Source organism: Accipiter gentilis, chromosome 14 (genome assembly GCF_929443795.1).
Source record: "Accipiter gentilis chromosome 14, bAccGen1.1, whole genome shotgun sequence".
NCBI classification, from domain to species: Eukaryota; Metazoa; Chordata; class Aves; order Accipitriformes; family Accipitridae; genus Astur; species Astur gentilis.
The window spans coordinates 33,663,961-33,682,459 of NC_064893.1; the positions used below are offsets into that span (position 1 = coordinate 33,663,961).

The following is an 18,499-nucleotide window of genomic DNA, read 5'->3' on the forward strand; positions in this document are numbered from 1 at the left end:
ATACAGATAATCTTGTGGGAAGCTGGCCAAGCTCGCTAACAGCTCTGCAAGCTGCTTCCTGACTCCAACAGCTCGCTCTCTTTCAAAAAGTCTGTTCCAGCTTCAGTTCCAAGAAAGTGCTGTGTGGTACCAAGGCTCATGTCATTCAAACGATTCACTGCTGGTGTGCAGAGAGCACACCAGCCTTTGGCTGCAGCCTCATCTAACTAATCAAAATAGACGCTTTCTCGCAGCTGATCAGAACTCTAAAGACCAGGGTAGGAGGCCTCGCACATTATCATGTAATTGTCTCTCTGCATTTCACTTACTCTCCATCTGCCAAACCAAGCAAGATTGCAGCCAAGTAAAAGTGAAGGCAAATTGAAGCACAGCCCTCCTAGTAAAATTCGCCCTAAGAAAAGGCCAAAAGCACTTGCTGTAAAGAAGTTCTCAGCCCATTTTATCTGAGGTTAACTGGAAGCTGGAGAGCAGGGCAACAAGAATTAAGAGGTAACAGCACATGTATGAGGGCATGGCTCAGAAGAGTGACCTGGCTGAGCCAGAAGCTCTGTGCAGATGACATGCCTGTGCAGAGGTATTATAGACGTGAGCTGGCAAAACTTAAGGAATACATACATGTTTCTCTCCATCAATCTTCTTATCGGCTGCCTGCATTGCATCCAGGTACTTAAAATACAATTCCATCAGCCTATCAACCTGCAAGGGCAGAAGAGAGAGACCTAAGCAAGAAAAAAGAACAATGCAATCATCTTTAATCCTTCATGCTATGTTGTTTTCCTCCCAGCTGCAGTCTTCACAAAGTAACAGGCAATTCTGTCACTCACAGGAAGGACTACATTACAGAAGGATGGTACAAGTGTTGGTCGGATAAGCACGCTGAGTCTGCAGGCATTTGAACGTAATCCCGCATCACAATATGGTCTTGTCGGCTCCAGCTAAAAGGTAGCAAATAGACACGTGTCCCTAGCTCACTCGTTCTCCTGTGCTGTGGTTCTCCAGTTCTCCTGGTTTCCTCAACAGACCTTTCCGTCTATGCTGTATACAGCTAAGCTTATTTTAAATGTATCAGACATATTATGGCTCTCCTGCTCTCCTCTGAACTGTATGAGGCAACTGAAAGCCTATCCAGTAATGGGAAATTTTCTGCAATTGGTAGAACAGGTTATGAAAAATACCTTTAAAACACACTAATGAGGAATACTAAGGAATCAGTATTTCCCCGGTGGCAGAATTTACAAATCCCTTGGGATTACTGGTTTGCAAAAGCTGCTGTTTCTGTTTCGCAGCTGTTTGATCTATCCACCACCATGTAAATATTTTGGAAAGAACTTCCCAGAGTAAACACCACTAAAGTGACACATTCTAGGATAGGAATGGGGAATGTTAGATGTGTACTATAGCAATTCCTAAACTCTCTGCAAGAGAGCTTCACTAGAAAAACTGGCACCTTTCCACACTGCCCTGGTCTCACAGAGCTAGCACAATGTAATACCACATAATGTGTTACATGATCACGCTTCAGCAGAGAGACACAACCCAGGACTGAGAATCACTACTGCCATGTGCAAAAGCACCAGAAAACAAGAGCACATGTGATGTGGGAGGCCAAGCACCAAAGGCATTTCCAGTTCTCCAGTTCGTAGATAACAACATGAATGAGAGAACGATGGCCTGTGAGGGTACAAGTCTCTATAGGCAGGTATAGTGATGGCTTTTCAGTAACTTAGTGAGTGCACACAGGCACCCTGCCGTTATCAAGTATCCTCCCAGCCTGGTAGCCCAGAGACTGCAGACACATATTCAGCACTCACCTTCTCACTGTCATTCTCTGTGAATTTATTCAGCAACCGTGTCCTCTGCTGCCCTCTCAGGTTTCGCAGAAGGGAGGCCAGGATGGAACAGACATGTTCTAGAGATACAAAATAAAAACTGCATGCTGAGATCAGGAACAGTTTATTTTCTCTGTAACATGCCATTAAATTTACTACTAGCACTCCTGCGTGTAGCTGTTGATAAGCGGAACCCTGGTTCCTCCCCATCACCGGTGAGAGGAGGCAGAGCAGCAGCGAGAGCAGCAAGCCATGTTTGCAGAGAGCAGAGACAGCTCCTCACCCATCACAGCCCAGCTAGCGAGGTCTCCTCTGGCTGTGCTGCACTACTCCTGCTATACTGATCCTGCTTTTCCTCGGTGACCTGAAAAAAGCACCTTACATAAAGCACAAATTCTGCTCCAGTTTACCTCCCCAGACCGGCATGCCTGCCTAGCAGCACACACTCTCTTTTTGGCACCCTCCATCACAGCTAAAGGCACACCATGCTGCTTCCTCCCTTGGGGCTAAAAGGAATCCTTGCCAAAGCCAGCACTGTCACTCAAATGACCCTTACGTTACCAAAAAGGGGACGGTTATTGAAACAGGCGAGCTTGCGAAGGAGTAACTGTGCCAGTGTGCAGCTCCTGCAGAGACTTGTATTAGCGAGAGGAAAAAATCCTCAATCAAACCACTTTTATTTACAGAAAATCCCGTGGAATGAATACGAATGTGCCACAACAAACCAGAAACGACCAAATAAACGTGTTCTACGGTCTTATCAATTGCACTTGGGGGTCATATGTTACAGCACAAACCTTGGAGCCAAGTGAAAAGTCAATGCTGCAAGCACACAAGAGACATCTGTGTTGATGTCCAACCACAGTTTCATTCTGAAAGGTGATTGAACCAAGTGCCTCGAACCCACAGCAATGCTGGTCTCCTCCTGAGGAGCAGGACTGAGTTCTGAGGCCTTCTGCAGGAACACAGATGCGCCTTGGTGGGGGACCACAAAAGGAGGTATCAAAGGGCCACATGGCATTGCTGCTTCTGTGCCTCACACACCTTTCAGAAGCTCCTCCTGAGCGCGCTTCCCAGCATCCCCCCCCCCGTATGCCGTCCCTCACCAACACGGTGCACAAAGCACCAGGTTCAAGTGGTGTTCAAAACCACAGTGTTTCAGAACAGGGCCTTGAGCTCTTTGCTCCTTGAGGGACAGAAAGCAACACGATCTTCTTCAAAAGCACACTTTTTCATGTAGGGTGTCTTACACTTCTTTAGCCACTAATATTTGGCTGTACCAGATTTCAGCAAAGTACAAAAGCAAGTGCTTCTCTGTGTCCTTGTTTCTTCAGAAGGATTAGTTTTATGTGTAATTTACATACTACATATATCTATATCTATAAAAACATACTGGGTTTGAAACATTTTGAGTCAAGCTCTCAAGTTACAACTCTCATGCTCTGGCTCCTCCTCATTTTGCCCATGAACATTTTCCAGGGGGGCAGAACCAACTCACCCCTGGGAGCCAGTGTGAGGCGAGAGAAGGAGCCCAGGGAAGGCATCTGCCTGCTTTTCTTGTGAAAGGGAAAGCAGAGCGGCTACACACTGCAATTCTGCACCCCCGGTATCACAGGAGATGCAGAGATGCAAATCATTTGCAAAATGTATGCCGACACCAGAAATTATGTTGGCAGTATCAAAGAGTATATGGTTTTAATATGGGGAAATAAAACCAAGCACAAAGGCGCAAAGCAAATGAGAGAGGCATGAGTTTCTCTCCCTTGCCAAATCATTTGCTATTGCTTCCTGCCTACAGGTCTGCATTAAACACAGACCTTATGTTTTTGATATCTCAATATATTCAAAACTGTAACTTCTCCAGGATGTCCTCACCATAATCTTGCTGATTAAGACTGATGAAAAATAACAGCCATAAACATTTCCTCACCCACAGTGGTGGGGAGAGGAGGCAGGGTGCCAAGATTTGTTACTTTCAGAGAGGAAAATGTAATGTGCAGAGGAAAGGGATCATCATCTTAATGCCATCAAACCATTTTAACATGCATTTCCATGGCGCTGCCTAGCCTGGAGCCATGAGAAGCCTTGATCGATTGCACCAGCGTACAAAGAACAAGCGACACCGACGTGTTTGCAGGGAGCTTCTGCACTAAACTGCCAGCTTACGCTTCCGCGGAAAGGCAAAGTCATACAAGCCGCTTGTCGAAGTTGTGTCTGCCCTCTCTGCGGCACAGATTATCTGCACACTACATAAGGGCAGCAAACAGAAGAGCCTGTACACACGCACGCACACACCCCATTTCATTAGCTACTTATAAATGTAGCTTCCTTAGAAACAGATTTCTGCCTGAGGTGGTGTCAATTTTTCATGTACCAAAGAGATTGGGAGAGCTGCTGGCAGGAGGAGCAGGGGAGATAACAGGTTTATCGGGTGGCCAGCACCGTGTGGCTGCTCTGTCATTTCGACAGGATAACATGGGGGTGAAGGATGGCTCTTGGTATGTCAGTGCACGCTCTCACTGCAGAGAAACAGTTATTCCACAAAAAGCGACACCAAGTCAAGTGTCTACATTAAAAAATATTGTAAAAGCCTCCAAAGTCCTTGCAAGATTCTATTTTCTTAAGGTGAAAAGACCCACAACAAAATGAAGACATTTTTTTTCTCCACATATATCCCAACAGATGCTCTGCTGTTTTAGAAAGAAGCCAGCATTCTGTATTTCACACTATTTTTTCCCAAACCTTCTTTTTTTGGAAATGTTTAGAAGTGTTGACACAGTATTTTAGCAGTAATATTCTCACCAATGATATATCTTCATTGCTTTTTTTTCAATATTCCTTTACTAGGAAATGTATTTTAGCCATCATTCTTGCTTTAGTGCTTATATGCAGATATTTATCCATTTTATCAATAAAATCTTTGAAACTACTGAGAAACAGCTGACACAGGTTTTTTAAGAATAAGGTTATTCTTTCAACTTATCACTCCAGAAAATCCAGGAAATGTTTAGTTGCCTGGTCGAGATGTTCAAAAAAATATTTTACAGAAATATTTCTGAACTATCTAAACCTTTTATTTATCAGCTTCCTGAAAAAAAAAAATGCACTAGTGTGTTTTGTGGCCCCCGCCCCAAGTCACAATTATGCCATAACACAACTCCTGGCCCAATAAACACAAACATCCATGTGCAAGGACACCAGCCAAAATCAGGGCAAACCTTGGGTAGGAGAAGTGCTATAGGATAAGTGGCTGAATCCATTATTCAATGGATTAAAGCATTTACACGCGGTCAGAAGTGAGAGGTGTTAACCTGAGAGTGAAGGTTTCTGTGGATGTGAGGGTCTCACCGTTTTCCCACGGACTACTCCAACATCTATCCCACATATGCAAAATTTTAAAAGTCCATAATCACAATATTTGCTCAGGGTCGGATCTTCTTTGGAAAATGATTAGTACCTGGTGCTGTTCCTAGTCCTCAGAAAGCAAAACCTGCAGCTGCCCAGCTTTGATCTCAGCTGACAGAGAAGAGGCCACAAGCTGCACATCGCCCTCAGGCGACACCTCAGGCAGCCTGCCTGCCTCTGAATATCTTGGGAACTTCTCAATAATCCCGCCAACGCTCAGCCAAAGTCCACAACACCTGCACAAAAAGCATCATCTTCAGGGAGGGCAACAGACAAGGCCAGGGGCAGAAGTTGCTGCCTAGCCATTTCTAAGGACGACTAAATAGGTTTCCTTTGAAAAGCAAACACCAAAATGAGCCACAGTCAGCACCACCAAAGATTCCTTGAAGGAATAATGGTTATCAGCTGGCAGCTAGTATGCATCAAGAACAACTTTTTTCATATAAACATCCCAAAATCTCACAAATTCGTGGATATGGCAAGACAGAGGCTTCTTTCTTATTAGCAGATAAGGCTGTTTTCTGCCCCATCGGCTGGCTCACCTGCACATACCACTGCTCTCCACAATGCCGACGCTGCAGCGCAGCGCAGCGTGCCAGCCGCATCCCTGGTTCTAGGCAGGTCATGTCGCTTGTGCTCACCCAGCTGCACCACAGTCCTGCTTAGATCAGGATCACCTCGGGCTCTCGGATGCCTTTCCCTCTCCAGACAGGCACGAAGACTTCAGAATGCAAGCAGTGTTTAAAACACCCTAATTAGATCGATCTTGACTTCAGCTGCGGTGTGTTGGAATACAGATTAATCTATTCCATGGCTGGCACTGGCAGCTGCAACAGCAGGAGGTCCTGTCAAATCAAGCCGTAACATTACATCCCCCCCCCCTCCTTTTTTTTACATTTCATTATAACAGACATCTGCCTAGTAGGGGAGGAAGCTCGAGCATTCTCCCCTGCAATACTGATGCAGAGGAGGCAAGCATCCTTTGGGAGGAAGGGGAAGGCGTGCGCTTCTGGGTGCAGCGGGACAGCAGCCATTAGGTAGACGAGCAGGGTATTCTGCTGAACCCGGTAGAATACATTTAAGAGCCTTCTGTCTTGTAAAGAATTCTTAAGATAAATTGTGGTTTCTAATTAGGAGCAGGAAAGTACCAGGGAAAAAAAAAGGCACCTCTTTCAGAAGCTTCTATCCTTCCTACACACAAAACTCTGCAGCTTCACATCTGTTTGCTGGGAAACTTGGATGAAGCCCCCTAAGGAGCAGCAGCTCCCCAGCTCTGGGAGGGAGGATGCTCGCACCGAGGCCACACTGTCAAAACACGCCAGGACCAGGCGTGCAACTGACCCAGCTGAATCCGCAGCAGAAGAGGAGTGCTGAGAGGTGACTTCTGGAGTTTCTCCTCTGCACAGCTTTTGGATGCACACGAAGTGCATTCAGACGGAGGTTTTGCAATGCAGCTTGTAAAGTCACAGAAGACTGACTGCTCCTACACTCCACTAGTGTTTTGGTTCATTACAGGTGGAACCACAGACATGGTATTCCAATGGTGTAGCATCTAATAAGCTTACCTGTTTTCACATGCATTAATAATCTGCACTTTAAAAAGACTAACCCGCGCAAGTATCACAGTATCTTGCCAAGAAAAATCTTATCTTAAAATACTGACAGCAGTAAAAAAAATACTGATGGGTAAAGTGGGGCCTGCAAAGGTTGAAAAAGCTCCACACGCAATGGCGCTGGTGAGTTGGAATCCAACCATCACGCTGAATGTAAAACAAAATTCTTTCTATCGATTGAGAAAGTTTATTTTTGAGATGTTCTTGTAACAGAGAAAGCTAACTTTAATTGAGATAAATTTAACTCCACGCTCAGCATCATGGCTCATTCAGATAACAGATTCCTGTCACATTCTGGAGGGTTGATGGTAAAATAACAAATTGGCATAATAAAGTTCTGTTTAAACAGACTGATGCCTTCCCTAGGTATTCACTTCAGAAGACCACCAAATGAAAAATATTTTCTGCTGGCTGAGAGAGGGTGTTCAGTTAATAAAGGGAACTCTTTATCAGGCCATTTTTCTGTTGCTGCCTTTTCACTTTTCCATGGCCAGGGAACTTAGTGCTGCAGCAGGTATTAATTCCAAGGGCTTTGCTACCTTTCAATGTATGTTACAAAGGAGTAAGAGCATATTTACTAAGAAACGGGTTTTGCTGTTGTTTTTTAAAGGAAGTGTATAGCTGAGTATCTCCAAAAGAGGCTTCCTTACTGTTAGAGGGTCAACAGGCAAAAAACCACAGTGATAGGAATTCTCATTTGGAAGTTGGCTGAATTAATTCTCAGGTTATCAAATTAAGCATTCCTAAGTAAAACTGACATCTAAGTGAAGAGAAGGCATTTAAATGATGATGAATTGGACAAACATCTTTTTATAGTTCATCAAACTCTCTAAGTGAGCAAAACTAGACTGCAAATAACTGTCCTGAGAAAGAGCAGGAGACTATACAGCCTATCAAGCAAGTTATGATTGCTTCACTACAGACTAATTCAGAAGGAATTTGTGTTTTCTCCATTTTTAGCTGACTGAGACTGTTCAAGAACTTCAAGGTAGCATCCAATGCTTCAATTCAACTGTTGCTGTGGGAAGTCCAGTACCAAGAGCCGTTGCACCCTTACGGACAGTGAAGACAAGCTGACCTTCAGCTTTGCAACAGAAGAGATTTTGGAACACAGATACAGCATCCCCCACATTCCAAAATTCACAACATGGAAGCATTATTTCAAATCTTACCCTATATTTGTGCCAAGAACCACTCAGAGCCAAATTCCCATTCATTACCTACAGTCTCAGCCACTAGACACTTGCCTCTGCCTTCTCTGCCCTTCCAGCTCAGTTCCACTGAAGCCAGGAGGCAGCCGGGCTCCCCTCAGGGTGCCCTGTCAGTACACACGAACATGGCAGATCTCACCATTTTACATGCATATTGTAGACCCCAGTCCCAGACTGGCCAAGACCACATTTTCTCCACAGTTTGGTGTTTACCTTTGTACCAATGCTCACTATAGGTAGCCTATATTATACTACCATGTGTTACTTACCATACAGATAAGCCACAACAAAAGGCTACGGCCAAGCTGTGCTGTATCGTACCTTGTACACGGTGCTCAGTCTCTGATTCGACACCCATCTGGATGACGCTACCAGAGGCATCACAGTCCTTAATCAGGAAGATTACAGGGATCAGTCAATCACAAAAACAAGCACTGAGCATCTAGTGGAATTAAATGCATTTCTGCAGTAATACTTGTCACTAATTCTCCACCTCCTACAACCTACCTCATTTGCCTTTCCATCTGCTCCACACAATGCCAAGCAGCACCTGAGGGGGACCCCGCTAACATCATTCAACAACCTCACAATAAAACCCTATCCAAGACACAGTCCTTTCTACAGCAACAGGCTATTTCTCTTAAAAGCTGGCCAAGCTGGCTGGACGCTCACAAGTATTTTGACCCCCCAGACATAGGAAAACTCTAAGTCATTTCTGTCTTCAACTGCAAAATACTTGCTTTGAGTTGCTTCACTGCCTCAGAAAAAGGCAAATTGCTTCAAATTAGATTCTTCTCCCAAACCTAATACCCTCAGAAGTATATCGTGATCTGTACAAATTCAGGCAAAATTCAAGTGTAGATAATGCATAGTCAGTTAGACACCACCAGCCCAATCTTCAGGCTCAGATCATCCATAAAGATGGTTAAGAAATTTTCCCTTTCTCCTTTCCTAATTACGTAGTGTATATAAAGCACAAATATGTGCAGTTTGGATTTAAATTGTTCACAGGGTCCCTAGAGTAAATAATTTTTAAACACTGACAGTGTTTAAAATGTAGCTAACCAGCACTGCCACCTTTATGCTAGCTTTTAAAAACAGAGAGAAATACATTACAGAAAAGTTATTTTTATCAAAGTTAATTTGGCTTATAAATTTCTGTAATAAATAAAAGCTCACCAAGTCACACAGATTTTTTTTCACCAGGGTATTTATTATTTTGTCACATTCAGAACACTGCCTTCAAGACAATAAAATAAACTTTCTTTTATAGACTCTCTCTTATCTAAAAAACAACACTACTATAAAACAAAGACAAGGGGAGTATTTCCCTACCACCATCAGACACATATGAAAGATTTTGTGCTCTAAAGATGGTGCATCAGATGCCCAGCAAGAAGAATGTCTCTGCAGCTAACTACAGTAAAGCATCCTCGCGCCCCAGCTGGTGCTGGTACCTGCAGCCTGGCGGCACTCTGCAGCTGCAGACAAAGGGACGCCCAGGACAGGCGGAGGAGGTAGAGCTCCAGTGGACAAACGCTTCTGGCAGAGCTGTTTGGTACCTCACACTGTGCTGAAGCCTTTTAACAGGGTTGTCCTTCAGCAGTTGTAATTAGGCTCCAGGTTTAATGGGCTATTAAGAATTTCGTATTTTGCAGCATAACCACGAGTGTCTGTCCCGACGCAGTCTCAATGGCATTACAGTGAACGTGTACCCAGCGCACCTCCTCAGAACTGCTTTTTAATAAATACTGGTGCCTCTGCTACAAAGCCATTCTTGTTAATCCTTTAAAAGAATATGTTTCTCCATTTGACATACACATGAATGCTCTCCTAGCAGAAGAGGATCATTCTAATTAATTATTCTTTTTTTAAACAGTTTGAACACAGGATAAAGTTTTTACAAGAAAAATGACAAGAGAAGACTGAACCTTAGCATTCTTTTTGATAAATAAAGAGATATGCAGAAAGAACTGTGTTACTAGGATCAACACAGTACAGAGGGCATTGATTCTCAATCAGGATAGACCTGCACTGTTTCCTTTAAAACCAGCAGGCACCAAGGAGTCTTTGCAGCATTCCTGTTCAGCCAGTGGCTCACAGGAGCCGACGATCAACCAGCAGTGCCCCTGAGCACAGAGCAATTACTGTATTGCTGGTGCAATATTTGGCAAAGTAAAAACATATACTATGCAGCTTATACACGTGTCAGGACAATGGCTGCGAGAGGCTCCAGGGGAACCCTGTTAAACATCTCAATTAATTCCCATTGTTAGAAATTCAGTAACTCACCTGCCCAGTGATGCAAAACAAAGAAAATTGGACTTACTACCACAGCGTTGTAGGGAGAGTTTATTTTAATAAAACCGATTTCTGGACTCATCTTAATGTCCTCCATTTCTTCTGAATATTAATGAGACGGAGGTATGATACAAAGAGTGTTTGCATGGATCACTCCATTTTCCTGAGGGCAGATTTGCTTTTTTCCTATCACAGAAATAGTTAGGAACTGACCCTGTTAGGGCTGTCCAGACTGCTACCTAATCCTCACAGTAGCCAAGATTGCACACAGATGTCATCTGCAGTCTCAAGACAAAGCAGATGAGACCGAGATTAACTCACTTTCCCAAACTGAAAAATTAAGTCAATGACATGAGCCACAGACCCAGATCTCTACTCAGAAGCTCATATCCTAACTTGAGCTTTCTCTCAGTAAGAAGAATTAAACAACCTTATTTTCATACTGCAAATAAAGATTTCAAAACATCCCCTAAATCCATCATCTAAGCGCAACTGCGCGCTCTGCAATTTTATTACATAAACCCCAGAACACAGGACAGCATTTCTTCCTCACCATTATCTATCCAAGACAAGCAACACAATACAAGACAGATAAGGCAGCCAGAATTGGCAGCCTGTGCGTGAATCATTCCTGGCTGGTGCTGGGCTGCAGGTAAGCCCCTTCTCTCCACCCGTGCTAGGAAAGCAGCCGCTGCCATGTGTGCACACACAGCCCATGGCACTGCCAGTTCCTGCTGTGACCCACCATCCTGCCTCAGCCCTGCAGCCCCCAAGGTGCAGAGCCCACCTCTGCAGCTATCACAGACTAAAAGTGCCTTGCCAAGCTGCTACCTCCCTTTACTGAGTGTTACCATCTTTTAATGTCGGTGCTCTAGAACAAGTGTAGTTACCAGCTCACCACTGGCAGTTTTCAAGAAGAAAACAGCCGTTTGCTGAATTTGGCTCTCCTCTTCCTTACCACCCTGTCCTCAGGAAAGACAAGAACAAGCAGATGCTCACCGAGCTGCCCCCAGCTCTGCAGCTCTTCCAGAGAAAGTGGCTGCTCAGTCCCAGCCAGTGCCTCAGCCCAGCACCCGACGAGGTCTGCAGGAGGCAGCACCTCCCTGCCTTTGCTTTGGAGAACATCGGGACAGCTCGTTCTACCAGAGTTGCAAAAACAGTACCAAAGCAGGGTATTTGGGTTTAGAGCTCCCATTTTGTCGCTGTTTCCTTCCATTTTCCCTTGGCTTGCTGCAAGCGTTAAGGATGGATACTAGGCAAGCCTGAGACCCACTCACACCTCTTCAGCTTTTGACAATACTCACCCTTTATAGAACTGAGATGAATAATGAACAGACACAAAACCTCAAGCATCATGGGCAGTATTTAAAGTTTCTTCCAAAACATATTCAATTATCAACAAAATGGAAAAGGGAATGTTACCAGAAGCAGGAGGGACTGACCCTGGATTCAGTTCAGCATAAGGTCCTGCAGTAATACTCCACAGCAGATTTCTGTTAAAGCAGAGTTTTCCAGGGGAGAGAGGAAAAAAATAGAAGAAAAAAACCACCAACAACAAAAAAACAACTTCAAAAGCATGCAGTTTATTTCTGCAATGCCTGATGTTCATCGAGTCACACTTCAGTGCTCAGAGCCATGAAAACACTGCTTTTGAGGTGACATTTGTAGTTGCCTCATTACTCTTTTCAAAAGAGTTTTGCATCAAAGAGTCAGAGCTTCAAACAACAGACCCTACAGGAGTAAAATAACTTATTAACAGCACATGAAATGGAATCGCCAGGAACTGCTGATACCAAAACAAGCAGTGCAAGTGTGTCATCAACAGCTAGTCTGCAACAGGGAGCCTGGACCTGAAAGCTGCAGGAGGAGCCCTGGAAAGACTGGTGATGTGCTATTCCCTCCTCTTTGCAGGTACTTTTCAGACACTTCTCTCCATTCACCTCCTCCATGGAAGCAAGCCTACCTTCCCAGGACAATAAGAAGGATCTGGAAGCAAGCCTACCTTCGTGTTCTTTTTCAGTTGTTCCAACTTTCTTTATCTTTTTGGGTGATTTCATGAAGAGAGGAAAGATGGTCCTCAGACCAAGAATATCAACAAACTTGTGACAGTTGTCTGTGCCCTCCGGTCCAATCATGGCATGGTCCAGTACCTTCAGGGCACTGCTGCGGGAAATCTTCTTCTCTCTGTGAAAACAAAGAGGGAAGTTAAACTTTTCAGGGGCACAAGGAGCTTTGGACCACACTACTTTAAAGAGACAGCATGAACAGGGAAATGAATATGATAAGGGAAGTATGATGAGTCTGAGCATAAGCTCTAAGCAAGATTTTCTTCAAGAAGCCAAAACATTATATCGACAAATACTCTTTTCAAAACTGTGGCTCAGAATATTCTCTTGGTTATTTCTTTTTTAATGTCTTTTATTTATTTTTATTTAATTTTATATATTGTATTGCTATGGTTTTATTTTCTTATCTTTTATTTCTTGGCTATTGAAGAAGTTATTTCTTCACCACCTTACAAACACTAGCAAAACAGCAGGGGAGGCTGGGTTGGGTACACAAGGCAAATACTATCACACCAAAAAGATCAGGATTTGGATCTAGCAATAATTCAATTTAATAACAGAGTAAGTTTAATAAGTATAGCTTAGTGGTCAGCTATAATGAAGAAAACCCCATCTCCAAAAAATCACGTTTGGAAGGATGCAGATAGATTCTGGGCTATTCTGTTTTAATGTGAGTTCAGAATGCTGATGCTGGTAACTCATACCAATAACACACAGATGGTCTGAAAATGATCTCCAAAAGTCCTGTACCTCTCAAACCAGAAACAGAGGAATTTATAATTCATCCAGGGGAAAAAATTAAAATACCTTGTGAAACATGAACTGGAAAAGCAGTCGCTAATACAGCCCATAGAACCAATAGACCAGGTAAATGTTAGCAGGAGCTAACATGAGCTGAAGAACGAGAGGCCCCAGCGTGCCCAAAGGCCAGGCCAGCCCAGGAGGACATTCCCCCTGGGGCAGGACGGTCACAAGCCCCACCACCTTCCACTCCAAGTGCATGGCAATCTCCTCTGATTTTCTCTTCTCTAATTTGTTCTCTAACAAATACATAGCTACATGCACATATAAAAATAAATCCCCCCAGAAACAAGCTGTGCTCTTCCCCTGGAAAGATGAGAGAACAGTTCTCCTCAAACACACACTAGCTGCTCCACGCTACCATACGGCGCCCAGGTATCACTGTGGACCTGGAATAAGGATCTATAAAGAGCAAACCACTGACGCAGTTCAGCCCCCTCCTCTTTCCCCCCCTGGAGGCAGCAGCACCCACGCTGTCCTTGCACACACCTGCCAAACCCAGCAGTGCGGGAGCAGCCTGCCCACCTGCAAACAGCACACGCTGAGCCACCTGGACCTCACGTCCATCAGCAGGGTCTTCTTGCCCAGGGCTTCTTGAAGCCCAAGCTCCAGAGAGCCACGGAAAACACCTTCCCTTCAGAGATCGAACTTCATGAACCCCTAACAACATGCAAACTAAAAAAACGTGTACTAACACACTAGCCTAAAAGAAAGTTACTTCGCACAGTGCAGCAGCGGGTGCTTCCGATGGGCACGAAGCAGTTGTTGAAAGCACCGTGTGCAGCTGGGATCTGGTACAGCAATGAGTTCTACCCATGAGCGAAGAGCAGTGCAGGAAGGTGGCTCAACACCCCCACCACCCCTCTACAGGGAGCTAAAAATAAAGTACTACTTAGGCCAGACAATATAAGAAATGTTTTCAGGGGAAGTAATTGCATATTGATCAGCATTTAGGAAGGTTGCACAGAGCTGATCTCTGGAATATTCATTGGGTTTAAGTTCAGGCTCTTAGAGATCAATAGCTGCTTGACTGGACTGTCTAGAGTTGATTTTATTTGAAATATTTATTCTGCCGGAGGGCAAGCAGTTTATCTTAGTCTCATCTGTGCTTATGGAGGTCACTTTTAGCTGAACACTAATTCAAAGACAAGCATACATGAGTATCACCAAATAGGGAGTGACCTCAGTCTTCACAGGGAACTCTGAATTACAACTTTATTTGCTAACCATTGTTTTCCTCCTTTTAACGCCTTTACATCTGAGACAACTCTTTTGGTACAGTTATTATTTCAAAAAAAAGGGGTGCCAACATTATCTGGACTTTTCACATTAGCATAAACCCAATCTCTCACCTCCAAAATACTAGCAAAAGCAGAATACCAGATTTCCTGGAAAAGTGCTGCATAAAATGGTTCCGTTTAATTAACCAGAAGATTTAGTAAAGAGACAATCTAAGTTTCCATGGGGTCATTAGGAACAGCAGGACAAGAAATCATAAAAGGATTTTAATAATCATAAAAAAAATATACCCTGATATAGCTATAGTCAAGCTTTGGGGAGCTGTACAGAGTTGTCCGTTTTCACCTTGTTTTTGCTGTACAGGAGCAAACGCTTTTTTCAGGGTCAAGAAAAGCCACTGAATAGCTGCAGAATAGAAGATCGCGTTGCCCAAGTGATGCACCTTTCTGTAAGCTCACTTTGCTGCATTTGTCTATGTGCATACACCCGCACCTTCAGTTAATAACTGGGAAAGCCACACGTCATTTTTCCTATGCATCAGAGAATCTTCTTGACACATCCCCTGGGAACCAAGTGGCTGCATCTCCTCCAAACCTTAACACAATTTTACAGCAAAAGCAATAAGCTTCCTGTCAGTGTGCGCAAGGGAACTGACATTACAAGCCTGTTTTTCTCTCTTTTGGCTTTGTAAGGTAAACTGCATTTAGGTTACCAAGGCAAGGCTGAGGGGCTGCGTACTAAAAAGTGCTTCCTGACCTAAAAAAAAAAATAATAATTGAATTTAATTCTATGTGACATTTATAAACTTTTCACTCATGGCTACCACCTTGATAAACCATCTTATTTTTTATAAAGATACTCCATAAAATAAGCGAGCCTCCATTGTTGCACAGATGCAAATGAAATAATTATATATACCCGTGCTGTCGTCCTATTTGAAAACTTCCTACTTTATTTCTGCTGTCACAGACTCCGTCGTTCTCAACCTGGTCTTCTCCCAGACCGCTCTGCTCACCTCCCACATACCCGCTCAGTGAAGCTCAACTCCCAGTGGCCAGCTGCAAGTCCCCCTCAACACTGCAAGTCTGAGACCACAACACCAAGTCCAGGACACACCTCGCTATGGACATGTAGTAAAGCATATCAGCCACATTGTGCTCATTTTCAGGTGTTACCATTGTCTCCCCATAAACTAGTAGAAGTTCACACAATACATCATCTTTCGCTGTTGGCCATACATTTTTAAGGCTCAGCATAACAGAAAGTAGTCCTGTTTTCATTACTGTCTACAGGAATCTCTTGAGCATGTTAAATGCTCAGCTGCAAGATGCTATACTTCTCTGCAGGTCTGTGTGCATGACCATTATTAACAGAACAACTGGGCTAGATGTATTGGGTGGCACTAGATACAGAATGCTATGTTCTCTAAGACAGTAATGGAGATTCAACCATGATATCTTTATTCTCACACAGCTTATCTATCTCACATCATATCAATAAACTTTCAACTTTGCTTATTTGTCCTTTGATCTGCACAGACTATGGTACATGGTACAATGATTAACCATCTTCAAAGTAAAACCAAAAAATAACAGATCTCTCCCACCCCAGCCTTCAGAGGACGACAGGAGAGAAAAATATTCTGCCTTGTTTGTGGGCGAGGTGGTCAATCACAACTGAATGGCATTTCTATTCTTTGTTGTTTATCACGAAGGTACCAAGAAGATACAGAAGTGTAATACTCCTGTGCAGCTCTCTAGATCACAACTATCAAGATTTACCCCCTATTTACAATGCTAGCCCGCAGTTACCAAAGCAGTAATGTCCAAGAAAAACTGAGCACCTGTAAGAGCTTTTAAGCATACACCAAGGGAACTCCCAATGATAACAGAAGTTAGCAGAATTAATAGTAATTTAATATCTTCTGGATATTAAAATATGTAAAAAACCCACAAGCAAACAAACACCAAAACCTTGCAGCATCAGTTCTCAGACACTTTGCCTTGTTTGGTGCTTTGAAAGCTACAGAAGTGTGCTCTATTTTCCTCACCAAAGTGCTGAGTGCAGCAGAGCTTCCTACCTTCAATCACATCATGACCTGCAAAGGCAAGTACTCCCCCACGGCAGCAGCTGAGCATACCCAAAACGTCTTCTCCTAATGTAGCCACCTTCTCCCAGCATCCATTCCCTAATTTTCATCACCACAAACCAGTGTTTTTACCTTAATCATCTCCTATGCTCTCCATAGAGCACTTGACTCTAATGTCATTCATTCTCTTACCGCTTACGACTGACAAAGCCCCAAAACTTAGAACCCAGAAAGTTGGTTTTCAAGAGATGCCAAGAGATAGCAGAGCTTAGCACAACATTCCTGCAGTTCTGAAGATCCAAGTTAACTACTTAAATAACACCTATATAGTCACGTCTGTGTCACGCCTACCAGAAGCAAGCTTACAACACCGATAAGGAAATAACACACCTTCCAAAAGTAAAAACTTCAGGACAGCTATGCGTCTCGGACCCAGCCAGCCAGTCTGAAGTATGGAAGTAGCTTTAAGCATGTGCTGAGTATTACTGATTTCACATACTTTAGGTTACATGCATGATTAACTGTGTCAGAATCCTGACATTTCATTCACTAGGAGTATTAAGACAAAAAAAGAAGACTGTGTGTAGGAGTGAACTGACATGTCAACAACATGGATGGTGTGAAATACTAAGAAAAGCAGGTGGCAGCTCTTCAAAAGAGGAAAAACATGAATCAGCAATAAAAGTACCAGCTTAACGTTTTCAACTCTAGTCTGAAGACATCATTAGAAGCAAGAAGTTTACTCTCTCTGTACAACTAGGTGCTGCTCTCTCTAAATGAGATTTACAGTGTAGGACAATTCAGGGCCAGAAGGGAGCTAGTCTGGGGATAAGACTCAGGTCAAACAGCCAGGTAAGAACTTCAACTTTTCTACTTATCTGAACTAGGCTAGAAGAGTTTAAAGAAAAATAAAATAATCAACTGTCAGTATAGTCCATGCTTACAGACAGCAGTGATACAAGCTTCTTGAAAATATTCTGTGAATTGTTACTTTTTTTCCCATCGTCACTTTACCAATCCCATTCAGACTGTAGAATAAGTTAGGTTCCTCAGCATCAAAAGACTGAGGTCTTGGAAACTCCTTCCATTAGACATAGCTGCTGCTGGCAGTTAAGTCATGTTTTGTCCCTCCTAACTCCTTCACAACTACTGGGGAGTGAGGGATGGGGGGGGGGGATGCATCCAGGGGAAATTTTCCTGTCATAGTTTTCCAGCTGGGATCCTGGTAAAGAGCGTGGTAAACAGTAGAGTCCAAAAATGGGGAAAAAGCTATTAAAAATCCAAACACTGAGTCCCACCCACATGGCACAAGAACTCCAAGTAATTAGTTCTGCAAGGCTAGCTTAGCAGCTTAGTACTCAAGGCAGAGGGAGGCTTCCCTCTTGTTCTTAGTTTTGGAGCTTTTCTTTAATTAGCCTCAAGAAAACCCAGTGTTCCTATTTGAATAATCCATGTTTGGTTATTTATTCAGTTCCCTGCTGCTGCACATTACCCAGCCATGCGCTGCAGGAATACATCATTTCTTGTTGGTGTTTGCTAACCAGCCACTGCACGCAGCCTAGCACACCAGGGAAAGCCAGACAGAGCCCCGCTGCGCCCAGTCCTGAGGTCTGGAGGAAGCCAGTCAGCGCGGATGACACAATTCAGTACTAGGCTAGGAAGTAAAAGTGAAGAGAGCAGAGAAGCCCTGGAGATTCACAGTGTGACAAAACATGTCACAAGAAGAAACACATACTTGTACCATTTCACAAAAGAAATTTTTGTATCAACATCCACAAAAATTCACCAGCTCAGAGGATAACACAACACAGTGAAGCTTGAACTGGGGAACAAAAGGAAAAACGTTTTCCCTAGAGACATCCAAAGGTTCTCTCTTACTCTTATAAGGGTCTTTTAAATCCTTAGAGGATTAGTGGCCTGACCTACAGCATTCTTTCATTTGGGT

At 43.6% G+C, this 18,499-nt stretch overlaps 1 protein-coding gene across 1 annotated transcript in view; it reads right to left on the reverse strand.

Annotated features, from left to right (window-relative positions):
* Nucleotides 1-18,499, reverse strand: part of CTNNBL1 (catenin beta like 1) — a 56,278-nt gene that overhangs the window by 12,275 nt on the left and 25,504 nt on the right. The window contains exons 11-13 of the mRNA XM_049816855.1: nucleotides 12,362-12,543; nucleotides 1,812-1,909; nucleotides 616-696 (exon numbers count right to left, since the gene is read on the reverse strand). Of these exons, the coding sequence (XP_049672812.1) occupies nucleotides 616-696; nucleotides 1,812-1,909; nucleotides 12,362-12,543 (361 nt within the window). The remainder of the gene's footprint in view (nucleotides 1-615; nucleotides 697-1,811; nucleotides 1,910-12,361; nucleotides 12,544-18,499) is intronic.